Below are 23,444 nucleotides of genomic sequence, written 5' to 3'. Positions count from 1 at the left end.
TGTGAACGTTTGACTCCAGTCTGGCTTATCATAGCCTTTGTGAGAATGCTCCTGTCATGGAGATGCAGTGGAGGCCCTAATAATCACTCGATCGCAAGAGGATGATGACAACATGTAGTGAGGACACTCCATAGGTCTTTATATAGCCTCTGAGAATGTCTCATTCCTGCCTTGCCAAGGGCAGCTCGCTTGTGCTCCATGATCAGGGCCATCTCAGAGACGCAGCCACGAAACTTCAGACGCATCTGATGCTGTGTCCGCCTTCAGCACCTCAGCCCTTCAGGAGCTGGTGCACAGCATCACTGGTCGCAGATGCTGGTGTGATGTGTGCCAGCACACCTTAAAGGTGCTGAGAGCATAGAAGAGTATGAGAGAACTCTGTGGCGCCTGCCCACTACATTCAGGCAGCAATGGGTAGCACCGCCGAGGTGCAGGCATCAGTAATGTTTCCAGGGAGTGAGGCTGGACCATCACTGTGGTCTGAAGGTTGCACAGAGCACAGGGAAGAGGCCCTGGACTGAGACTCCTGTCTTTTATCTTGTGAAGAATGATTTCATATCCAAGTGACAAGAATTAGAACAGGCGTGTTCAATTAAGGCATGAGTTCAATTAGAACACATTAGAACAGGTATGGTGACATTCGTAGGAGTTTATTGACAATAGTGAACAGTATGTACAAGTGATCAACACCAATGGCCAGGCTGTGCAGCTACTTTTATCTAACTTTCCTAACCCTGCCGCTACGTCTTGGTGCTCCCCGGACCCCCACAGCAGAGATGGAAGCTGCCTGCTGACTGTGACACCCTGTCTGTGATGATTTTGGCGGGCATCCTCTGGGGGGCCGAGACTTGGGCCCCAGCCTGCCTTCAGGGTCCTGCTGTGTGGCAGTGGCACCCTCCTCAGCCTGTAAAACTGGATCTGCGGAGGTCACAGGAAGATAGGATTCAGATGGGCTGGTTAATCCTAGAGTCACCTGGGTGGATGGCCCTGGAACATGCACCTGCTGATCCTCCTCCCTATGGGTGCCCGAAGTCCCCAGCCTGACTCCATGAGTAGAAGGGGTAGCTGGAGTGAGATCGAGCTGCCCAGCATCCCCCACATACACACTGTTGGGTGCCAACTATGGCACCAGTGATGGAGTTAAGCCCACCCAACAGTGCAGGAGTGATGTCCTCAACCAAGGTCTCCATGGTGGCCACCAGCCTGCCAGTGTTGAGCTCAGTGCATTGCAATGCCAGCACTATCACCTCAGTCTGAAGACGGACAGACTCATCCATCGTGCCTTGCAATCTGAGGAATGCAGCGGACATCCCTTCCTGTTGTTCCCTAGCTTGCCTTTGCAGCTCCAGCAACTGTGACATGACTGAGTCCAGAGGCTCATCATCTGACTCAGACTCAGCAACATTCTGGTCTCCAGCAATCCACCGAGTGCCGGGGACCTGAGCCTCCGCCTGCTGTGGATCAGAAAGTGCGATGTGCTCACCAGATTGTGATCCTGAGGCTACTCTAAAGCTAGGTCACACTGAGGTGTGTGTCTTTGCACTGGTGGAGGGTGTGAGTGAGTGCTGCGACGGGACTTCAGGGAAGGTGCCTTCAGATTCCTCTTCAGAGGTTTCTTCGGAGCTTGATTGGAGGTCCTGAGTTATGGACTCTCTGGGCTGTTTGGCAGATGTGCCTGTGAAAGCAAGGGGAGATAATTATTGCATGGCAGTGGCCTGAGAAAGAGGACACATCACTCATGTCTGATGAATGTTGCACTGCTGGATCCTCACTTGATAGAGCAGCGCCAACCTCATCGTCAGCACAGGACCGGTCTCAGTCATCGCTGGCCATCTGGATGGCTGTTTTCGAATTCTGTCAGAACTTTGATTTCCGGCATCCCTCCACCTGTCTGCGCCCTTTCCCTCCTGCTATGAGCCAGTTTGTCTTGCATGGATAGGGAGACTGTATCAGGATTCCGGCCGGGCCAGTTGATAAGTGTGTCTGGCTTGGTGTGGGGGTGAGTGGTCCCGTGGATGGGATGACGGTGTATGTGAAAGAGTGAATGGTGATGTCTCTTGCACTGGCAGTGAGTGAGGGCCCTGTGGATGTGTGATGGGTTTGTGAGTGTGAGAGTTGGGAGTGATGAAAAGAGTGACTTACCCTGGTTGAATGGAGGAGATCATTCATCTTTTAGCGGCACTGGGTGGCTGTCATCCTCTGCAGGGTATTCACACTGGCCACCGCTGCCACCGCCTCCCAAACCGGGTTGGTGACATCCTGTGGCCACAGCAGGAGTAGAGCAAAGCCTGTCGGGCCTCCACGGCATCCAGCTGTCACTCGAGGGACCCGTCGTTGAAGTGGGAGCTACAGTCTTTTTGCCTTTGCTGGCCATGTCTCCCGGACAGTGGTGGTGAGCTGGTGGCGATGAACGCTTTGCTGGTGGCTGCCTTTTAAAGGTGGCCGGCGTGATGGCGAGTGGGCGAATGAGAGCCCACCCCATGGAAACTGTGTATTTCCCTGGAATGCATAAATAATGAGGCGGACTCGGGAAGATACAACATGAAAATTCACCATTTTCGTCAGCAGGTAGGACTCCATTTTACCCGCCCACTACCGCACTTAGTGCAATTCTGGGAAAATTCTGCCTAAGTCTTTCTAAAAGTTTTTGAATAGGAAAAGAGTAATGAAAGCTCCAACAACTCATCGACACCAACACCCATCTAGGACCCTCCACCCCTGCTTGTCCCTCCGTCCCCACCCCATCTTCCAATCCCAGCCCCAGCCGTGTATTCACTATACCCCCTGACCTTCCCCTCTCCGACGCTGAACGTTCAGTGCTTTGCAAAGGACTTAGTTTCATACCCTTACGCCCTCATCTCAATGAATTTCGGGCTCGGCACGATGCTGAACTCTTCTTCCGCCGTCTTCGTCTCCGGGCTCACTCTGGCAGGAGTCCTCTCCCCGTTCAATGGATCCTTTTACCCACCTCCAATATTCTCCCTCCACCTGGACCCCTCCCTCTGGATTCTTACCTTCTCTTGATCTTTTCATTGAGAACTGTCAGCGTGACATTAGTCGTCTCAATTTCTCTGCTCCTCTCACCCATTCTAATCTCTCTCTCTCTCTCTCTCTCTGAACTTACTGCACTCCGTTCTCTCAGGTCCAACCCTGACATTGTCATCAAACCCGCTGACAAGGGTGGTGCTGTTGTTGTCTGGCGCACTGACCTCTACCTCGCGGAGGCTGAGCATCAGCTCGCAGACACTTCCTCCTACCTCTCCCTGGACCATGACCCCACCACTGAACATCAAGCCATTGTTTCCAGGACTGTCACTGACCTCACCTCCTCTGGGGATCTTCCTCCCACAGCTTCCAACCTGATAGTTGTCCAACCTCGGACGGCCCACTTCTACCTCCTACCCAAAATCCACAAATAGAACTGTCCCGGTAGACCGATCGTGTCAGCTTGCTCCTGCCCGACGGAACACAATTCTCGTTATCTTGACTCCCTTCTCTCTCCCCTTGTCCAGTCCCTTCCCACCTACATCCGTGATTCCTCTGACACCTTACATCACATCAACAATTTCCAGTTCCCTGGCCCCAACCGCTTCCTCTTCACCATGGATTTCCAATCCCACTACAACTCCATCCCCCACCAGGATGGTCTGAGGGCCCTTAGCTTCTTCCTCGAACAGAGACCCGAACAATCCCCATCCACCACTACTCTCCTCTGTCTGGCTGAACTTGTTCTCACACTGAACAATTTCTCCTTCAACTCCTCTCACTTCCTCCAAATAAAAGGTGTGGCTATGGGTACCTGCATGGGCCCCAGCTATGCCTGTCTCTTTATGGGGTATGTGGAACATTCCTTGTTCCAGTCCTACTCCGGCCCCCTTCCACAACTCTTTCTCCGGTACATCAATGATTACTTCGGTGCTGCTTCATGCTCTCATCGGGACTTGGAAAAATTTATTAATTTTGCTTCCAATCTCCAACCCTCCATCATTTTCACGTGGTCCATCTCTGACACTTCCTTGACCTCTCTGTCTCAATCTCTGGTGATAGACTGTCCACCAATATCCATTACAAGCCTACCGACTCCCACAGCTACCTCAACTACAGCTCCTCACACCCCGCTTCCTGTAAGGACTCCAAGCCATTCTCTCAGTTCCTTCGCCTCCGTCGCATCTGTTCCGATGATACTACCTTCAAAAACAGTTCCTCTGACATGTCCTCCTTCTTCCTTAACCGAGGTTTTCCACCCACGGTCGTTGACAGGGCCCTCAACCGTGTCCGGCCCATCTCCCGCGCATCCACCCTTACGCCTTCTCCTCCCTCCCAGAAACATGATGGGGTCCCCCTTGTCCTCACTTATCACCCCACCAGCCTCCGCATTCAAAGGATCATCCTCCGCCATTTCCGCCAACTACAGCATGATGCCACCACCAAACACATCTTCCCTTCACCCCCCCCCTCCCCTGTCGGCATTCCGTAGGGATCGTTCCCTCCGGGACACCCTGGTCCACTCCTCCATCGCCCCCTACTCCTCAACCCCCACCTATGGCACCTCCCCATGCCCACGCAAAAGATGTAACACCTGCCCCTTCACTTCCTCTCTCCTCACTGTCCAAGGGTCCAAACACTCCTTTCAAGTGAAGCAGCATTTCACTTGTATTTCCCCCAACATAGTCTACTGTATTCGCTCCAAATGCGATCTCCTCTACATTGGAGAGACCAAACGTAAACTGGGCGGCCGCTTTGCAGAACACCTGCGGTCTGTCCACAAGAACGACCCAAACCTCCCTGTCGCTTGCCATTTTAACACTCCACCCTGCTCTCTTGCCCACATGTCTGTCCTTGGCCTACTCCATTGTTCCAGTGAAGCCCAATGCAAACTGGAGGAACAGCACCTTATCTTCCGAATACAGGCTTCCTGTATTCGGAATTCAAGCAGAATTTACAGCCTTCCGGACTGAATATTGAATTCAACAACTTTTGGTCTTGATCTCCCTCCTCCATCCCCACCCTCTTTCTGTTTCTTCCCCCTTCCTTTTGTTTTTTTTCCAATAATTTATATAGATTTTTCTTTTCCCACCTATTTCCATTATTTTTAAATCTTTTATGCCCCCCCACCCCCACTAGAGTTATACCTTGAGTGCCCTACCATCCATTCCTAATTAGCACATTCGTTTAGATAATATCACCAACTTCAACACCTGTGTTCTTTTGTTCCTTTGTGACATCTGTTGATGATCTCCTGTCACTGCTTGCTTGTCCCTACAACAACACCCCCCCCTCCCTCCACTTCTCTGCCCCCCCCCCAACCTTAAACCAACTTATATTTCACCCCTCTCATTGTAAAGAAAAATCAGTTCTGTTGAAGGGTCATGAGGACTCGAAACGTCAACTCTTTTCTTCTCCGCCGATGCTGCCAGACCTGCTGAGTTTTTCCAGGTAATTCTGTTTTTGTAATGAAAGCTAGTGTTGGTCCTTTCGAGACTGAGTCTGGGGAATTGATAATAGAAAACATAGAAATGGCAGAATCCCTGCAAAGGAATATGCAAAGGTTAAGTGAGTGGGCAAAGATTTGGCAGATGGAGTACAACATTGGTAAATATGAACTTGTCCATTTTGGCAGGAAGTATAGAAAAGCAGTATGCTATTTCAATGGAGAGAGATTGCAGAACTTGGTGTTTGAGGATCTGGGTGTCCTGGTGCATGAATCACAAAGTTAGCATCCAGGTACAGCAAGTGATTAGGAGGGCAAATGGAATGTTGGTGTTTATTGCAAGAGGAATGAAATATAAAAGTGGGGAAGCTTTGCTGCAGCTGGACAGGACCTAGGTGAGACCACATCTGGAGTACTGTGTGCAGTTTTGGTCTCCTTATTTGAAAAAAGATATAGTTATTTTAGAAGCAGCTTAAAGAAGGTTCACTCAACTTATTCCTGGGATGAAGAGCATATCTTATGAAGAAAGTTGAACATCAGATAAGCCAGATCTAAATTCCGTTACTTTTTTTTTTACTAACAGATAACAGAACTTGAAGAAATTAGCCTCATATTGACATTGTAGCAAAAGTAACTTGTTTGATGAAGAGTGGTCAAGTTAGTGAGTTGATTTCCTCTGTCAAGCCCAGTATTCTGCTTAGCTTTGAGAGAGGAGAGGATGCCAGTAAGCGGGTGGGTCAACCTACCAGCTCAGTAGCTGGACTACCAATTCACTTGGTCACAATCTGCCATTCAGTGGTGAGGTGGGTGGAGGGTTTCTTGCCGGTGACCGCTCAGTCCCTAATCTTTTGCTCACTCTAGGAAGTTTGGGACCTTGTGGCTCGGTGTCTTATTTTGTTTAATAATGTTCTGAGAAGTGCTTTGGGATGTTTTACTACATTAAAGGTGCTATATAAAAATAAGTTGTTGCTGATATGGGTTTTCCTTTATTCATTTTAGGGGAGAGGAGAGAACAAAATCCTGGCGAAACATGACATTAGTATAATTCTGATAAGCATTTGACATGAGCAGAAATTTACTTAAGTTTAACATCTGGTAGTACCTTTGGTGTAGTTGTTGGGATATGAAACCCATCTGTCTCACATGGGCACCAAGGGAACGACAAGGAGGTAGATTCACCCCAGCTGGAACAGGGATTGAACCCCATGTTGTTGGCACCAATCTCAATCAGAAAGGCTGTCCAGCCAACTGAATCACCGAGCCCCCCTAGGAGTCAGAGTTGCTGTGGCAACATACACTTTTACATGCATGTATGTTGTAGCCTGGAGCTATGGATACTGAAAGTAGAGGCTCCAATGTATTTCCATCACATCATCATCACATGGCTGACCAAGAATCTCTCCCTCTCTTACCGCCTACCATTGATTGTACGTTGGAAAGATTTACAAGTTGATACTCAAGCTGCTTAGCTGTGTTACAAATGCACCTTCCTTGACCATCAAGTCTTGGAGTGGGACTTGAACCCAGAACTTGTGGCTCAGAGGCAGGGACACTACTCACTGAACCACAAGACCTCCTTTAGTTTAATGTTGCGTTACTTTAACTATGAGATCACTTCGCAGCCTATCTGCATAATAGGTACTGTATGGAATATTGCAACTTCTCTTCCATTTAGGTATAATAAAACCAATTTGGGCACGATAGTAAGATTAAAGATAGTGAATCTGTTGGGGAGAAACCCTGGCTTGGTTGAACTAAATAATTCAAGTCCCTATAGTTTCACGTAATCTATCCATCCAGACTAATAAGTTTTGTGTATGTATGAATGTAGTTGTCTTATTGCTTTCAGATTGGCCTGTGCTTTATCATGAGGTCTTACCATCTATATGGCAGCCATTATAGTTCCACCAAATTTGAAAAGTCGACATGTTGAGATTAGCAATCATGATTGCTAATCTCATTCCATAAGAAAAAACTGCCTCTAATATTTAGACTAGGCACTTTACAGCCTTCCAGACTGAATATTGAGTTCAACAATTTTAGATCATGAACTCTCTCCTCCATTGCGCCCCCCCCCCCTTCCCTGCCGCCCCCCCCACCACCACCCACCACCCTTTCTTCCAATAATTTATGTAAATTTTTCTTTTCCCACCTATTTCTATTATTTTTAAATGTATTTCCATCCATTGTTTTATCTCTACCTTTTAGCCTTTTTCGATTCCTTCACCCCACCCCCACTAGGGCTATCGGTACCTTGCTCGTCCTGCTTTCTACCCTTATTTAGCACATTCTTTAGATAATATCACCAGCTTCAACACCTCTTTGTCCTTTTGTCTGTGACATCTTTTGGTTATTTCCACCTATCACTGGCCCTCTATCCAGCTCTACTTGTCCCACCCTCCCCTTAAACCAGCTTATATTTCACCTCTCTTCTATTTTTACTTAGTTCTGTTGAAGGGTCATTCGGACTCGAAACGTTAACTGTGCTCCTCTCCACAAATGCTGCCAGATCTGCTGAGTTTTTCCAGGTATTTTTGTTTTTGTTTTGGATTTCCAGCATCTGCAGCTTTTTGCTTTTATCTAATATTTAGCTATCCACCCATTTGTTGATCTTGAATGGCAGGGACTGAGGAGGAGATATATGAAGTTCCTTGGACCAACTGAAAGAACTTTGTGCTGAAGCAATACATAGTTACAGAACTAACCTTTTAGTTGTCAGTGAAAAATTAAGAAATCTGTTAACCACAGACTTTTATTTCAGTAAAATATAGATTTTGATTAGGATCCATTGTACTTTTAATAACTGTATCTGTAAAGTTAGTTGTTGTGCACTTAATATTTGGCAAAGCTTTGTTTGCATGAACCTGTTATCTTATCTAGCTGAGAATACTACAGCCCATATTGGTGAGGTCTTGGCGAAAGTTGAGTTCACTCGAGCACACCCTGATGGCAAGCCAGATGGCATGGCAGTTATATCGCTATCGCAAATGCACCCTGTCCTGGAGCAAGTGACTGTTACAGAAGTTGTTCAAAGCCAAAGTCTGCCTTCCATGCATGAGCCTATACATAACCAAGATAATACAACTGAAACAAAATCTCACACAAGACAAGGATACTCTACGAAGGCAGAGTCTCATAACATACACAAGCAGATGTCTGATCAGGATACTCCCTACAGTGTAGGCCAGGTCTCCGGGCAGTTCAACCTAGAACATGTGGATAGCAAAGAATCTCTACACAGCCAGCTACACAGTGCCGTTGTCAAGGCACTAGCCAGTTCTGGTGACCGTATTCCTTCATCTGACCCTTCAAGTACTGGCCAGCAGGGTAAGAGCCAGTCTTTTTGAATGAAGAAGCACAATACTCTCTAATCAAAAACATTGGGTTCCTGTACTTGATTTATCTTTGTCCCTCGACATGCTGAATCTTCACTATCACTGACATCTGTCTCTTCATTTTTTGATCAGCTGCTGGTAATATCTGATTGCTTGGTGGTGATTTGAATTTGTTCTTTATGGGTCTGGGTTTCTTCTTGGTCTGTACAACTCTACAACTAAATTCTTGTCTCAATTTAAGATTATAACCATCCCTGAGCACTCTTGGTTTCCTTGGACTCTTGAAATGATTCTCGCCTTCTGCCCTCCTTTGCATGCTGTAGAGTTTAGAAAAAAAAAGTGGTGCCATTAATCTTCAAAACAGTATTATGATTTACATGTGTTTTTCAGCAAGGTTGAAGGAAGTTGTTCATTTCCTTGGCCAGAATGTTTAGTGTGTTTAATGTGGTATTGTTTTGGTATGCTTGTGCTGTCTAATTTACATGCTGTAAATGTTCATAAAAAGTAGGATCAAGAATGCTCCTGTGAAGTCTGCTGTGATTTGATGAAATAGTGTTGTTCCAACATATCAATTTGCTAATTGAATATTCAGCTACAAAGAGCTGAAAACTTCAAAATCAATAAAACACACCTGTTAAATCGTGTTGGTGAACATGTCAAATTTAACATCTCTCTGATTTGAATGTTGACACTTCTACAAAGTTAACATTGTAAAGACTGCTAAAACGATTGCTGCAGATCAGTACACATGCTACTTTTAGCACTAGCCTCTATTATTTGGGGAAGAAAGCGAAGTTTTTTTTGAGCATCTCTCTGGTCAAACACTTATGAAAACTTTAAGCTATCAAATAATTTATTCCTGTGCCAGTTAACCTTAACAGGAGGACCAGAGCAACTGTGGGGAGTGATATTGGGCTGCTGTCTTTCACAGTGGGCAACTGAGATTCTGCTGCTTTCTTGGATCTAAATGAGGATTAATGACGAGGATCATTCACCTGTCTATACTGTCAACTGTCAAAAACAAGAAATTCTATCATCATTTTGTGTGTAGTCACTGCGCAGAAAAAAAACATTGCAACCAAAGGGTGGACAAATTGTGCTGAATTCAAACCTTTTTGTCTTGCTTCCTCTTATCTTGATCTCAGAGCTTTCAGAATCCCAGTCACTGGATGTAAAAGTCAACGACCAACATAGTCCTGCAGACCACACACCTACCCGCACTCCTCCCAGCACTCCCACAAAATTAGATGATGGTAAGATCCACTGAGCAGTAAAGGTTGTTTAACTTTAAAGCATGGTGATTTGTGATTTTGTTTAGATTTTGATGAAGTTATTTATGTGTGTGTGTAACTTCCAAAAACTGCTTTGTCTTTTAATTGAGCAATAATGTACAAAGAAGTGTGCATGAAATTTATTTGGAGAACAGCAGGAAACTGAAAAATGCAGCAATGAAATTAGTTATAAAATTGGCAGTAAACTAAATTCCAGTAGAAATTTTGCCTGCATACTTGAACAGGTAACTTCACAATCAGTGATGTGGTTTGACTTAAGTCAATTGCAAGAGCTTTTCATTTTTGAGTATTGCTGACTGAAATGATCAAAGTACAGTCCAAAAAAATAAGCATGAGGAGTACATTGCACACTTCTTGTTCATTGCTGTTGTTGGATTACACCTCTCTGTCAGAATCTCTAGCCCAGCAAAAGCACTCGAGGCTGAGATTGACTCTTAGCAGAGGTGGGTGGGGGCAGGGAAGAAAAACACAGCTGGATAAATATGTTGTTAGAAGTGGTATTTTGGTTCTCTGCTGCTGAGATGACTGAGGAAAGAAGGCAGGACAAGATAAAACAATAGAAATGTGATAGATGAATAGTCTGCAGCTTTGGAGTCAAAAACAAAGGAAATGAATGTATTATATAATGCCTTAGAATGAGATCAAGACATCGCCCAAGTGTTTTGCACATTTAATTACAGGGCTTTCTTCAAATTTAGTGATTGTTATTTTTGACATGGTGTGCTTAGAAGAAATGGGTGCTTTTGAACCTATATTTCCAAAAGCCCTCCACCACTGGGGATTTTTCTCGACTCCTCATGTCTGGATATTTTCTAGATTAACTGGTAGAGATTGATTGCTCCATTATGGTCGTATCATAGGACTACCAGGATGGTAGAAGATGAACTAAATGGATATTGGTCTTGTTCCATCTAGAAATCCCTGTTATGAACACAAAGATATAGCCATTCTCCATAAATAACTCTACAAACAAGAATGAAAAGTATGGGTGGAATTTTACGCCAGCAGGATTTTATGTTGCCCAAAATAGTCATTTGGTAGTACAGAACTTGAGTATTGCTGAAAAAAGAGACATGTTGAAGCTTTGCATCTTGTATTCATCAGGACACTTTGCAAGAATACCAATATAAGGGGGAAAACAACAATTTATACTGTATGTGAAGAGAGTGCTGATAGTTAGCAAGTGGACTCTGGTAGAGTGTTGCCCTGGAGAATGCACCAGTGATGGTGATTGACAGTTAACTGCCAAGCATTGTTTGAAATTTAAACCAGGCAGCTTGACCTTGATTGGTCAAGGCATTGCCCTGAGGAATGAGTCAGTGAATGGCTGTCACTTATTTTGTTTAGCTGAAACAGGCACAATGTGTATATATGTTCTTTCTGTCTGCAAAGTAAAGGGCCCTGTGTATTAGTGTACGTAGCTTCCAGTACACGCAAATGTGCCACACTGCGAGTCTGACTGACTATCTTAAATTGGTTGCCAGTGTAATTCTTAGCACATTGAGGATTATTTAACTAATGTTGGACAGTCTTTTGAGTTTTGCAAGCATGGGCTGGTTGGGTACAGTCTGTACCTTGCCTGTTGCAAACAGCGGCTGGGACATGCTGTTTGATATGATCTGCCGGTCTTTGGGACATATGGCCTACATACCTAGCATCACACTGGCACTGAAACTCATACCACATTACTCATTTGTATCATAGAACATCTTTCTGGCTTGACAGCAGCATCCTGTTAGTGGCAAATGACACTAGTGTTGCTATTGCATAGTTTTCAGACAGGAGGAACATGAACCCACATTGCGCCTGTTTCAGCTGGGAAAAAAAATAAGTAACAGCCATTCACTGACTCATTCCTCAAGGCAATGCCTTAACCAATCAGGGTCAGTTGCCTGGTTTAAATTTCAAACAATGGTTGGCAGTTAACTGTCTGTCACTATTGCTGGTGCATTCTCAGTGTCAAAGCCTCTACCAATCAGGGTCCACTTGCCAACCAATCAGCACTCTCTTCACATACCGTGTAAATTATTATTCTCCCCTTCTGTTGGTATTCTTGTGAAGTGTCCTGATGAGTGCAAGGTTAAAATCTTCAACATGTTTCTTTCTTTTCAGCAGTTTCCCAAAATATGGGGTGGAATTTTACAGCCCCAGCCCCCACCACACCTGACAACATTTGTTGAGAGAGAAATATGAGCATAAGAACTCCCTGCCCCATTGAATAATTCAACCAGGGTATTTAGTATTCATCAGAGCCATTGAAACCAGCAATATATCCTCCATAGGATACCCTCACTGCACTCTAGCAGCAACCTAGAATTGAATATCATTCAAGTTCTGGTGTGGGATTCGACCCATAATGTAACAACTTGCAAATAAGAATGCAATTAATTGAGTTACACAGCAGTTAGGTGTGAGAAAATACCATTTTAGTACATAGGCCAATTCCAACCAGTCTCTCTTTATTCACTCGTGGGATGTGGCTGTCGCTGGCTAGGCCAGCATTTATTGCCCAACCCCAATTGCCCTTGAGAAGGTGTTGGCGAGCTGCCTTCTTGAACTGCTACATTCCATGTGGTGTAGGTACATCCACAGTACTGTTTGGGAGGCAGTTCCAGGATTTTGCCCCAGTGACAATGAAGGAACAGCAATATATTTCCAAGTCAGGATGGTGACTAGTTTGGAGGGCAGCTTCCAGGTGGTGGTGTTCACCTGTGGATGATTGTTCAACCATGGACTCGCACCAACACCTATATATTCCTACTTTAAGTAACATGCATGCTCTTTTCCCCTACATCCATGGGGTGAAAAATAACAAGCTGTGCTATTGATATATCTAACTCTCAATTTCTTTTTCATTGATTGGGAAGCATTTGTGTAGAACTGTCCCTCAGGAGATTAGGTGGGTTTGAGTCTATTATAAAGTATTGCATTTGGACTGCAGAAGAAACTGTCCTCAAGGGCCCTCTCTCATTCCAGGCATTACTTAGAAAAGGTGTTGAGCAACAGGTTCTTGCAGGGAAAATCGAAAGGTTTAGGGAAAGTGTTAAAAGAAAACATCTCTTTGTCCCCAATTTGAGCTGCAGAGTGTTTTATATCGCCCAAAAATGTACAAATATTTTAATTTATTTGAAGTCCAATTTGAACTTTGAACCAGAATGAAAGTCCTTTGAGTAAATTCTAACTATGCCACAGAATAATGTAGCGTTCTCAGCAGTTAATTCTAATGTTGGTTATGTAAAATGGTGTAATCTGATTCTTGTACCTGTGCACTTTCTGCCATGTTAGAATCACTGTCCTGTTGTAGTTCTTCCATTCACTGATCTCATCTGATTTCTCTGTTCTGTAATAATTGTATATTCTGTTTTTTTTTTGTTTAACACAAACGGCTGTTATGAATGCATAGATTTTTCTTCTTGTGCTTTTTTTTCCTCCACCCGCCTTCCTGTGGCTGCATTACAAACAGGAGCTGGATGTGCTAAAGAGTACCTGTTACCATAGTAAGTATTGTGCATTCATGTATAGAGCTGCTTCAGTTAACCCTGCGAGACTTGCGTGCATGGCTTCCAGCTTTCACATTCCTGTTTTCACTTCCATTTCTTCTTGGTTAATTGCCTACTTAAAGCTGCGACACCTTCCTGAAATTTTAGAAATTTGTTTTACTTTACCCCCTTGTTTTCTCATAAGGACCAACATATATTCCTTAATTTTTGATGAGCGTGCACAACTCTCTTGGCTATCAGATAAATTTCCAGTTTAATTTTATCTGGACATCTTGTATTCTGAGAAGAGCATATACCTTTTAAATGAATTTGTTAGTGTTGTTTAATTTTAATTCCTTGATAGATTTTTGAATTGTGTGTTGTGTGCTGTGAAGGATGTGTGATAAATCCTGCACCTGGTGTTCAGAGTAAGTCTGTATGGTAAACACACTAAGATGCTGAATACTTTGCAATATTTCTGCGTTTCTTGTTTCCTTTTTTCAGATTATATAATTTTACGTGGCTGCTTCAAAAGTATCGTTGACAAAATTTCAGGAATACGAATAAAATACTACTTGCATTTTCTGACTCTTTAAAGTGTATAAGTAACTAACTGACTAAATCAGGTTTTAGGAAATGGCTGCAAAGCTGTCTAACCCTTTTACAATTCAATGACTTCTTGACCTACAGCCTAGAAATTACTTGCCAATATTTGTCATCAAATGTCTAATGAATTCAATTGATATTTCTTTGTCCATTATTTTAACAGGAATAAACACATTTAAAATGAAATTTATTAGTTCCATTAAAATAGTGAGTAGAGGAAGGTCGTGAATGTTTATTCTCTACACTTGAGTTAAAAGTGCAGTCATTGAACTTCAGTCCTTTCTGTGAAAAGTAACTAAACCAAGAATTTCTGTTAGCCCTGGTGCTCTGTCAGCTTGCTGCTGCTCCGTGCCAAAGCTGCTACCCCCCTATATTTTGTTTACATTAGTCTTTACCTCAGGCTAGAGCAAAGCTTAAAATGATCCTTAACTTTGAGAAAATATAGAGATTTATTTTATGACCAGAATTATAAAGAACGGCTATTGGACAAGCTCTGAGGTTTAAATACTTTGTAACTGTGGCATTGTATTGTGACATGATGGACAGGGAGACAGGAAAAAGAAACAAGGGCATATAACAAGGGGCAGTAGATATTCTGTCATGGAAGGTAAATTCAGAACATCAGGAGTTTACACAAAAGAGTAACAAACCCAGGATGGCAAAAATGTTCAAGATATCTAAGAAATGGCCACTTGCTGTGTTGGATCACTGGTTTGTTGTAGGTAAGTGAATTATCATGGAACAATTTATCATGGACAGATGTAGCTTTCTCACCTGCATTCATCTTCTAATTAGAATTAAAGCCATCAGCTTTAGGAATTGTGGCACAGTGCCAGATAATAGGTTCACAATACTGGAAAGATCTTCCAATACTGCTGTTAATGAGTGAGAGATTGATTCCTTCCAATTATAATATAGCTTAATTTGACTTAATAAAGTTCTTTGCAGGGTATATTAGTGGTGAAGAAAATTTTATTTTTCTATTTTTTTTTTAAAGTCTGGGGTTCCCCTAATCATCCAGGCTGGATTTGAACTGAGCCCTGTTGTGATTTGGTACTTTGCAAAAGATGATGAGTTAAAGAAAGACTTGCATTTATGCAACCTCAGCCAAAGATTTTACAGCCAATGAAGTGCTTCTTTGCAGTTTAGTTGCTGTTGTAATATAGGAAATGTGGCAGCCAATTTGTGCACAGGAAGATCCCGCAAACAACAATGAGGTAATGACCATACAAACTTTTATAAATTGTATTGGCTGAGGGATAAATTTCCCTGCTCCTCTTCAAACTAGTGCTGGAGGATATTTTACTTTTACCTAAAGTAGAAGACTGGCACTTCTGACAGCACAGCACTCTCTCAGTAGGTCATTGCATTCATCATGAGTCTCTGGAACTTGATTTTAGAAATTATTTGCATCTATATTTTTTGCATTAACCACTCACGCAGTAGTAGCGAGTTCCACATTCGCTGACACTGACAAAATATTTAACTATTACCATATCCTTTATTTGTTAAGTAATTATATACCCCCTTGCCCAAGACTGGGATTATTCTTTTCAGAAGCATAGCACTGGCATATATTCTGTGCAGGTATGCCACTGAGCAAGTGCATCAACATGCTACTTGATGTCATGGCTATATGAATATTTGACCTTGCACTTCTGAGTGGTGATATTGTAATCTCATCATAGTCTAAGATGATCTCATTGGAGACTGATTGCTTCCACACAGAAAGTGAAGAATGACCGTTGTCAATGCACCTTATCAGTGCAATCTTTCAATTGATGTCTGAGGAGATGTTAGAGTGGAAATTCCAAAAATTATTTTTATCTCTTTTTATAGCCTCTAGTGTGAAAGGTTTAAAATTGGAAGGATACAGAGTTCTTTTCAAAGGGTACTAGGGAGGAATGAGGCCATGGAATGATATGAATATAAGGGTGATAATTGATGCTGCTGCTGGACTGAGAGCCAATGTATGTCAGTGAACACACTGGCTATTGGTAAATGAAACTTGATGGTTAGAACAATGACTTCCATTAAAAAATACTATATGAATATACCAAATAGTCATTTGGTAGTACAGAACTTAAGTATTGCTGAAAAAAGAGACATACAGTATAAATTGTTGTTTTCCCCCTATATTGGTATGCTTGCAAAGTGTCCTGATGAGTGCAAGACAAAAAGTTTCGACATGTCTCTTTTTCCAGCAGTACTCAATGTAACAAATGTTAGAAGTATTACATAGGATATAAGGCACAGAAACGGGCATTCTGCCCAACTGGTCCATACCGGTGTTTATACTTTATTCGAGCAATTTAAAGAAGGAGAGACAGACAAAGAGGTTTTAGTGAAGGAATTCCAGAGCTTGGGGTGCACTCAGCTGAAGGCATGACCACCTGTAGTGGAGCAAAGAAAGTGAGGGGGATTTACAAAACCAGACTTGGAGGGGCACAGAGTTCTTCTCAGAGGGTACTAGGGAGAAGTGAGGCCATGGGGTAATATACACATGGGTGAGAATTTAAATTTATGATGCTGCTGGACTGAGAGCCAATGTACGTCAATGCACATTGGTCACGGGTGAATGAAACTTGATGCGAGTCAGGATTTGGGCAGCAGAGCTTTGAATGATGGAGGTTACTGAGGGTGGGAGATGGGATGCTGGCCAGGAGTACATTGGAATAATTAGAGAAAAGCTCTGAACTAGTTGGGGAGCTAGAGAATAACTGAAGTAAAATTACGATTTTTGGTGATTGACCATCTAATATTAGTAAGCCTACGTGGTTACAAAAGAATACCATGCTTTACAGCAGGGCGAAGAGATTGTGTACCCAAACCAAAACTTGCGCTTTCACTTAATTGTGTTGTCCTCTCTTTTATAAATTATTCAGAATTGCAAGTGGAACAGACATGCAAGGATGACAGTGCTGCAACTTTCCAACAGTCCCTGCCAGAACTCACCCCTGATGAGCCCTCAGAAGTGCTGACCTTCCCGACTTTGGGAAACGAGGAGTCGGACAGCCCAAGTAAAGATCTGAGTAGGAAGCTTGACGAGCTGACCACAGCTGAGCTCCAAGAAGTGCCCTCCCCACCACCACCTGAGCAGGTGCCAACGCCACCAGCTGAGGAAGTGGCAGATGCAGCCAGCGATGAGTCTCCCAGCAAGTCACCTTCGAAGAAGAAGAAAAAGTTCCGCACTCCTTCCTTCCTGAAGAAGAATAAGAAAAAAAGCGACTCCTAAAAAAAAAAGCCTGGTCTTTACCTGGGGAAGGCAGATCGATTCTAATTAATTTCTAGAATGTGCAAGGTTGTATCGTTTAGTGTTATGTCTTATTAAAAAAACATGTAACTGAATGCAAAGAAACGTCTAGTATAGCTCGATTGGTATGGAAAGTAACAGGACATTTTTTTTGACACAAAACAAAAAGAGGTGCTAATCCTTTCAGTGCAGTAGGTGCAACCCACTAAGTGTTTAATTGCAGCATGGTTTGCCACTTCGGGGTTGAGCTAGAAGAATAATGAAACCAGAGGAAGCCTTTTTTAATAAGATTATATTGTAATGATGAATTAATTGCATTGATATTGTAGTAATGACCTATGTTTTATCACAGGTGTGTAAGACAACCTGCGCATGACTGTTAAATGCCAGCCATCTGCAATGCTGCCTAAATGGTGTAGGGATGTGTTTAAAGGTTATTACCATGTGGCTTGTAAATTGGCACAGATCATGAGTTGCTTACTTTATATAATGAAAAAGAATGCTCTAGGTAAATTGCTGAATCGTGAATAGCAAGTTCTTTTCCATTTAAGGCAGATTTCCCTTTTGTTCATCTGCACACACACGTTTTTTAAAGCAATTGAATGATGCAGCCCACTGGTAAATTTGGTGTGGTATCTGTCAAGAGTGCCTAGGTTCTAGCCTGGGAATCGTTGTACAGTGAGTTTCCCGGCTTTGGATATTTTCTCTAAGCAAGACCATGGGCATGCCCAGTGTTGCTTTTGTGAATCTCCCAGCAACTAATTCAGCAGTTTAACATTAATTGTTTGACTGGATCTGGTGACTCATTTACGCATTTTTGCTTGCCATACCAGTCCAAGAATATTGTGTGGTTGTCTGAAAGGGAAAAAAAAATAGGTACACAACATGCTCTTCTGTTAGTGAAATACAGTTTAGATAAATATGATGGCAAAGTCATGCTTTAATGCTGGAATCGTATATTGAAAAAAATTTAAGACTTGCATTTATATAGTGCTCTATCGCATCTCTAGAGAAATCTCTCCAGTTATTTTGAAGTGCAGTGATTGTTTATGTAGGCAAATGTGGCATTTAAAGGATGTCTTGTTTAACCAGAATTCTATGAAATGGCTAACATGTTGTGTCCTGGTTTTTTTATGTATTGATTTGAAGTATAACAGATTCAGCAACAAAAGAGTTACTGTATCGCTAAGAATTATTTGACATCAGAGGAAATGAATAGAAAGGAGAGGGTCCATTTTTACCCTGTGCCAGGGCCATTCACCATTACTAATGGAGGAAATAAGTTTTTTCATAAATCCTACAATGTGAACAATATAACAAGAAAAATGTCCACTTAAGGCTTGTTTTAATTAGGCAGCAGCCAAAGCTACTTGGAATCTGTCATGTACATGTTGCGTGACCTATCCTGTCTTTGCTAAACAGGGAGTAGAACAAGCCTCTGCTGAACATTCTTAACTCTTCCCCATGATGTTGGATATGGAAATTTCACTGCTCCATGATGCTTAAAACTTGTAGTTTGGTAAATTAAATTGCTCTGCTAAATGTGGAGAAGTTTACAACATGAGAAAATTGTAAGAAAGAAAAGAGAATTGTGCAAAGAAACATAGGATTGATGGAATCCTACAAAATGTACTGGAGAAGGTATTGGTATATATAAATGATATCATTTGGAGCTAACCCCCTCTGTGCAAGAAATTTCAGGCAGCACTGCCTACAGATTCTAGCTGAAATTCCTCCATTCCCACTGGGAAGCCCTGGTTTGGGTATCTGTAACTTTTATGCTGGAGATGTGACAACACAGTCCACGTGTTGAGGTCCAGCTGCTGCCTTCCCCTTTCAAAGCAGGTCTGTTGGTGGGTTGAGACAGGGCCGTAGTGGAAGTGGCAGCAAAACAAAAAGCAAGGAGTATAATTTGCAAATAAGATGTGTAATGAGGACTGCATGGCATCGCTGGCTTTCTGCTTGTATTCTACCCTTGTATGACTTCTGTACACTAAGCAGTTTTAATCTCCTTTTTGTTAATCAGTTATAATTGTCAGACTTGAATATTAACCACATACCATCTGCTAATTATTCCAGTTTTGATTGTTTCAGTTCTTAATTATCATCTCCACTTATACAAAAGATTTGTAAACTCTTTGATTTTTATTCTATCTTTCCAATTCTTGTATTACTAAATGAAGTAAAAGAATTTATTACTTTTATGAAGAAAATCATTAATTTTGGTTTTTTTAAGTTTCATTGTAACATGTTTGAGTTTCGCCTACAAATAAAATCCTTTCTTTAAACCTTACGGTGGAATAATGTTTCCTTTAGTCGAGGCAGGAACACTGATCACTGGCAGTCTCCTTTATTTCTCTTTGTGGACAGAGACCTAGGCATCCAGCTCAGAGACTCTGCCAATAATACTCTGAAGCACCTTACTGTAAGCTGAACGCAAAACAGTTCTGGATTTAACCTTCTGCTCTGTAGGAAATAAAAAGGATAGAAACCTGAAATTAAAAATCAAAGCTGGAAATGCACCGATCTGAAGGGGAGAGGCTCAAACTCACAGATGTGTACCCAGTGTCTCCTGAACAGAAGTGCAAAAGTAGGCTGGATATATAAGGTAACAGCACACTGGGTAAGTCAGAACACAATATGGAAATGGGTTAAAAGATAAATTTAGGACTGATTAGAAGGCCGTTCTTCACATGGAACTGACTCCTCAGTAGGGCAATGGAGACATTTACCATGGAATCATTTAAAAAATCATTTGCTGAGATTGGATAGAAGGATAAGTTCTTCTTGTATGGTTGAGATCAGATGGCCTCCCTCTTCTAGCCCTCTTATGAAGACATCTGTCTTGTATATAAAGAAGTAAATTAGGTTAAAGTTTTTTAAATTATGTACAAAACAATGCAATTATGCCATCTCAGTTAATGGTATCAAAATACAGAAGCAGACTTAGCTACATAATCCATCCACATTTATTTTTAAGTAAACAGTTTAATTCAAGAATGGCCAATTTCCTATGGGCACTGTTGGTTTTAGCATTAATTCTAAAGAGGCCAAGTGATTTATATTTTACTTGGAAACCAGTATTTCCAGTCCTGCTGAAGCTTTCTGCAATTTGCAATTACCTGTAATTCACCAGTTTTGTTACATGTGGTGTGTTGTGTCAGATCACTGAGTCTTTGGTATTGATCATATCATCAATTAACAGATTTAAACAAAAGCAAAAGACTGGATGCTGGAAATACTTGACCAATTGAGCAGCATCTGTGGAGAGAGCACTATCAGGTAGAAATTTACACCAAGCTAAGGAAGGAGTGTCAGGAGGGGAGACTAAAAGCTTGGAAAAGGAGATAGGTATTAAGGAGTGTGTTAAAAGAGAAACAAAGAGGCAGAGGGAATTCCAGAGCTTAAGGCCTAGGCAGCTGAAGTGTGCCAATGGTGGGGCAAGAAATAATGGTGCAGCATTCCCTCAGTAATGTTTTCAAATGCGACTTGAACCCACAAGCTTCTGTCTTGGAGTGGAAGTGCTACCACTGAGCCAAAACTGATGCCTAAAGAGACATCATTACCATTGCTCAAGTGGTCAAGATACAAATAGCCGAATCCCTACAGGCCAGAATAATCCCAGATCCATTCCACACACAAATAATTACGGCGACAATGTACAGCTATGAAATAAAAGCAAAATACTGCAGATGCTGGAAATCTGAAATAAAAACAGAAAATGCTGGAAAACGCAGCAGGTCTGACAGCATCTGTGGAGAAAGAAAGAGTTAACGTTACGAGTCCGTATGACGCTTCTGCAAGAATGCCTGCAGTTTACTGGCTGGCAGCTATGAAATGTTGCCCCAGCTTAAACGTTTTCACGAGACCAGAAGAAATTTGGCAAATCACTGTGGTCGTTCCAAAGAATCAAGTTCACACTGGGCAGAAATTTTCGCTCGGTGGGTGGGGGGGTACGTCCAACCCGCTCGGGTGCGAAATGACACATGTTGACATCGGCCGAGCATGCTGATGTCAACGCGCAATCACGCGATAGTTGTCGGTGGGCATGCGCCGGAGCCGGCAATGTGCCCGCCGACAACTAAAAGGCCATTAAGTAATCAATATAGGTTTTTCGCTGTCCATTCAACTTAACGGATGGCGGGCAGGTGAAAAGGCCAAGCGGCCTTTGCATTTATTTGGAAACCTAATCCATGGGCGGGATGAGGTTTCCAAAAGCAAATAAAAATAAAAACTTAAATTTTTCATAAATAATGTGTCCCTGCTCATGTGACAGTCACGTGAGGGGACATGTTTTATTATATTTTTATTTTAATATCTCTTCATCTCCCTGAGGCACGTAGCTGCCTCAGGGAGATTATGCAGCGCTCACTCACACGCAGGCATTAAGTTCATGCTTGGCCCGCTCGCATTTCACCCCCACCCCCCCCCCCCCCCCCCCACACCCCACCCCAGGCACAGGCAGTACCCAACCTGAAGTCACAGTGTGATGCTGATCTAACTGCCTCTGCCAAGCCCGCCCACCAAGGGCAAAGTTCTGTCCATTGGTTCTGGGTTCCTTTGAATGAATTTGGTGATTTGGTAAATGTACCTCCCCCAGTCCTATCTCTGGTAAATTTGTTCCCTAGTTTCTTTACTATTTGCTTGTTCAGTTACTTAAATTCTAACATCCTGTGTTATTTTTCAGTGGACACGAGTGTTGATCAGCATGAGTAAATTGTAAAGTCAGCCAATGGAAACCTTTGAGTATAAGGTGCACAGATGGAAGCAATTTGTTAGTTCCCATCTCAAATACTGGCACCAGAAGCAGTTGCAAGAGGGAAAAGCAATGAAGAAACACGTCTGGAAACGAGTAAGAATTAAACAAAAAAAATCAGGGTGAGTTACATTTTTTTATATTAGTCAAGGACCCCTAGGTTAGGTATAACAATTATATGGAGTAAAGCTCCTTCTGCTCTACTAACAATATGCCTCTCTGATTGAGACTGATGGGAAATTTTATGCTGGGTGCCCATACCCAGCTGCGACTAAACTGAGACTGTTCCAAACTCATCTTTAATAGGATGTTATAGCCTATGGCGAAGGCCAAAAGCGAACAAAGGGCCCAGACCTAAAGCAAAATACTGTGGATGCTGTGAATCTGAAATCAAAATAGAAGATGTTGGAAATATTCGGCAGGTCAGGTAGCATCAGTGGAGAGACAAACAGCGTTAAAGTTTCAGGTTGATGACCTTTCAACACGACGGGTTGGTGTATGACCCACTGCACGACCTAATCTTCCAAGTTGCACATCCTTATCCTTGATAAAGCTGAATGAAGCTCTAATATAGCCCTGAAAACAGACTCCCACGCAAAGAAGTAGTATAAATGACCAACAAATTATGCCGTGAGGACGAGGAGGAAGAATATTAAAAAACCTTTGACAATATTATGATTCAATTCATTCAAGTCACTTACTGTATAGAACCGTTCCCTGTACCCCCAATATTAAGTTACACATTAATATCGCATTTTTTCAAACAGATATTTTTTTCCCGATGCTCATTTGCTTGATATTCCCAACTAGGGTTAAGTAAGTATCAGCTGCTTTAAGTTTCTTTTTTTAAAAAGACTCTGCTTGCTCTTGCTCCAAGTGTGAATTTGGTGTGGTCTTCCCTTTAAAGTGTACATGGCTACTTTGCTCCTTCTGGTCTTCACTCTGTTTTCTTCACTTTAGGAATCGTAAGAAGTGCAAGCGGGAAGAAGAAGGTGAAGCTGGTCATGGTGAAACACACCTCTGCTCCTGCCAGCCAGTAAACTGCAGGCAAAACATAAGAACATTCAGTCTCTTCACTATCTTTGGCTGCCACACATAAACACCACACCTCCTAAAGGCCCTATTTGACAGGAAGATTACAATCTGATCTGAACAGTCAGTTGCAGTCCCCCTCTTGACTTCAGAGTAACATTCCTTACATTTATTTTAAATGTTCTTGTGCTATTCCTTGTTTTCAAATCCCTCCATGGCCTTGCCTCTCCCAGCCCAGCAAACCCTCCAAGAGATCTGTA

The 23,444-nt window shown here is 42.6% G+C and overlaps 2 protein-coding genes across 12 annotated transcripts in view; one reads left to right on the top strand and one right to left on the bottom strand.

The window, feature by feature from the left end:
* add1 (adducin 1 (alpha)) overlaps nt 1-19,689 on the top strand; it is a 199,944-nt gene extending 180,255 nt beyond the window's left edge. For 5 of the 10 annotated variants that reach the window (XM_041186143.1, XM_041186142.1, XM_041186144.1 and 2 more), the window contains exons 14-16: nt 8,312-8,758; nt 9,912-10,019; nt 17,029-19,689. In XM_041186143.1, coding sequence (XP_041042077.1) covers nt 8,312-8,758; nt 9,912-10,019; nt 17,029-17,378 — 905 coding nt within the window. In that variant the 3' untranslated portion in view covers nt 17,379-19,689. Of the gene's footprint in view, nt 1-8,311; nt 8,759-9,634; nt 9,822-9,911; nt 10,020-13,521; nt 13,556-17,028 lie in introns of those variants that run through there. The other 5 variants (XM_041186146.1, XM_041186150.1, XM_041186148.1 and 2 more) reach the window with 5 other exon arrangements.
* Nucleotides 19,690-22,275: 2,586 nt separating this feature from the next.
* The window catches only part of mfsd10 (major facilitator superfamily domain containing 10), a 48,922-nt gene continuing 47,753 nt past the window's right edge, over nt 22,276-23,444 (bottom strand). For both annotated transcript variants that reach the window (XM_041185387.1, XM_041185386.1), the window contains exon 13: nt 22,276-23,193. In XM_041185387.1, the coding sequence (XP_041041321.1) occupies nt 23,090-23,193 (104 nt within the window). In that variant the 3' untranslated portion in view covers nt 22,276-23,089. The remainder of the gene's footprint in view (nt 23,194-23,444) is intronic.

Source organism: Carcharodon carcharias, chromosome 4, assembly GCF_017639515.1.
Source record: "Carcharodon carcharias isolate sCarCar2 chromosome 4, sCarCar2.pri, whole genome shotgun sequence".
NCBI classification, from domain to species: domain Eukaryota; kingdom Metazoa; phylum Chordata; class Chondrichthyes; order Lamniformes; family Lamnidae; genus Carcharodon; species Carcharodon carcharias.
The sequence above is the reverse complement of the archived record's forward strand: the minus strand, read 5'-3'. Positions and strand labels throughout refer to the sequence as shown.